This window comes from Triticum aestivum, chromosome 7D (assembly GCF_018294505.1).
Source record: "Triticum aestivum cultivar Chinese Spring chromosome 7D, IWGSC CS RefSeq v2.1, whole genome shotgun sequence".
In the NCBI taxonomy this organism is placed as follows: Eukaryota; Viridiplantae; Streptophyta; class Magnoliopsida; order Poales; family Poaceae; genus Triticum; species Triticum aestivum.
The window spans coordinates 424,674,194-424,676,193 of NC_057814.1; the positions used below are offsets into that span (position 1 = coordinate 424,674,194).

A 2,000-nucleotide genomic window follows, 5' to 3' on the forward strand; every position below is an offset into this window, starting at 1 on the left:
TTTCAAAAAAATGTGAAAAAATTGTGCAAGTAAACAAGGATATTATGTGTATGTGTGTAAAATTTCAGGATGAAGAACATTGAAATGCGACCTATACAAAAAAAGACAAATTCATGGCCTGGGAGGATGAATAGTGTCATGTGTTAAAAAGTCTCAGATTTGTCTTTTTTGCACAGACCTCATTTCAACTTATTTTGCCCTGAAAATTTACACACATGTGTGTTATGCCTTCATGTATATCTGTGGGTTTTTCTCAGAATTTTTTGAAACGTAGAAATTATGAAATTTGACAAAATTCTGATTTTTCAAAACCAAGCTCCATGGAGCTCGGCCTCCAAAGACAATATTTGTATAGTTTATACATAAAAAATTAGTATTGCCGAAGACTATGTTTAAATACGAATCCAGCAATATAATTTTTGACGAGATGCATTAACATTTTGTTAGTTAAATCTATGATCAAAATTTGATAAAAAATATATAAAATGACTAATAAAACAGGACGAAGTTAGTAACACATTAACCATGTAAAGAGTATACGGTATTCGATCGTCAGCAGAGTACAATAAGACAATACTGAGGCAGTGAGGGACCTCAAATTTAAATCTGTACAATCTTATGTCTTGGCACAGTCAGCAACAACTACACCGGCGGCAGAGGCGGCTCTGGTGGCAACGGCGCCATCTTGCCGGCCTTGGGCGGCTCGACATGGCAGCGGCAGACCGGGCACGTCGCATGCGAGTGGAACCACATGTCAATGCACCCAACGTGGAACGTGTGCGCGCACACCGGCAGCCGCCGCACCTTCTCCCCGCCGGACAGAGCCTCCAGGCACACCGCGCACTGGGCCTCGCCGTCGCCGGCACCGGCTGAAGCTGCGGCACCGTACACGAACGTCGGGAAGGCCGCAATGGACGCCTGTGATAGGCCGCCCCGCTCGACGGCCGCCGTGTCCTCGTCGTGCACGAACACCACCGGGCCGGCAAGCAAGCGGCCAGTGCAGGAGAGCACGAACAGGATCGCGCAGTAGAGCGCGAGCGCGATCCACACGTACTTGACGAACGCGGAGAGAAGGACGAGGAGCAGGAGCACCGGGTACGACGCGAGCACCAGCGCGCTGCCCTGCCCGAAGTCGAAGGCACCGCCGCCGCGCGCAGGCCGCGGGAGGTCCGCTGTCGACGACATCGTTGGTCGAAGGCTTCGTGCGTGCAATGCTTGCGACTTGTGTGCAAGTGCAGTGCTTGTGAGCTGTGACTTGTGAGCATTAATGGCGCCGTCGGCGACAGTTTTGTAGGCTGAGGATTAAGCTTCTGGAAGAGCCGGATAATGCGTTTCGTTGACGGCGCAGGCAGCTGCATCTAAGGCAGGGCGGATTTGAGTTGATTTATTGAGCAAGCAAGGTCGCCTCTCGCATTTGAATTTAGTCCTAGACTAGATATTGTGATCTTGGATAATATATTATGATCGAATGCCAATTAGGCCGGTTCTTCTTTTAGCACATAGGCTCCATGGATAGACGACAAAATGCAGGGTATATGCCATGGTTTAGTACATGATCATGTCACAGCTGTCCTGACATCTTCTCATATTGTATTAGGCTTAAGCTTATCGTGTTCGAGCCACCGCGTGCAGGTACCCCGGGTGAAACTAGTCCAAGATATTTCTTTCTTAGTTCGATGTGATCCACTGCGACCCAGTCTCGAAGACTCCCAAGGAGGAAAGAGGCAAAGGATGAAAGGATTACGATCTAAACGTGCGGGATATTTCGCATTCTGATGAAGCCAGCCGAGAGGGACACTTAATATATGGCACGACATTTCAGTCAGTTCAAAAACAACTAATACTTCGTCGACGACTGTGGCGGCCCGGATATTACTGGCAAAGATCTTGAGAAGCTTTCTTTCACGTGTTTATTATGAACGAGATCATCTCGATTGAAATTTCTTTGCCGCAAGCTTGATGCAGCAGCTGACCCTCAGTTAATTCAAACACTAAAAAAC

The 2,000-nt window shown here is 47.8% G+C and overlaps 1 protein-coding gene across 1 annotated transcript; it reads right to left on the reverse strand.

Moving 5' to 3' along the window:
* Positions 1-631: 631 nt before the first annotated feature.
* Positions 632-1,185, reverse strand: LOC123164748 (RING-H2 finger protein ATL39-like). The gene has a single exon (XM_044582293.1). The coding sequence runs from the start codon at positions 1,183-1,185 to the stop codon at positions 643-645; it is 543 nt and encodes a 180-aa protein (XP_044438228.1). The 3' UTR covers positions 632-642.
* Positions 1,186-2,000: the final 815 nt, after the last annotated feature.

Excerpts from the sequence above, each read along its gene's own strand:
- LOC123164748 (XM_044582293.1), bottom strand. The coding sequence starts at position 1,185 with ATGTCGTCGACAGCGGACCTCCCGCGGCCTGCGCGCGGCGGCGGTGCC.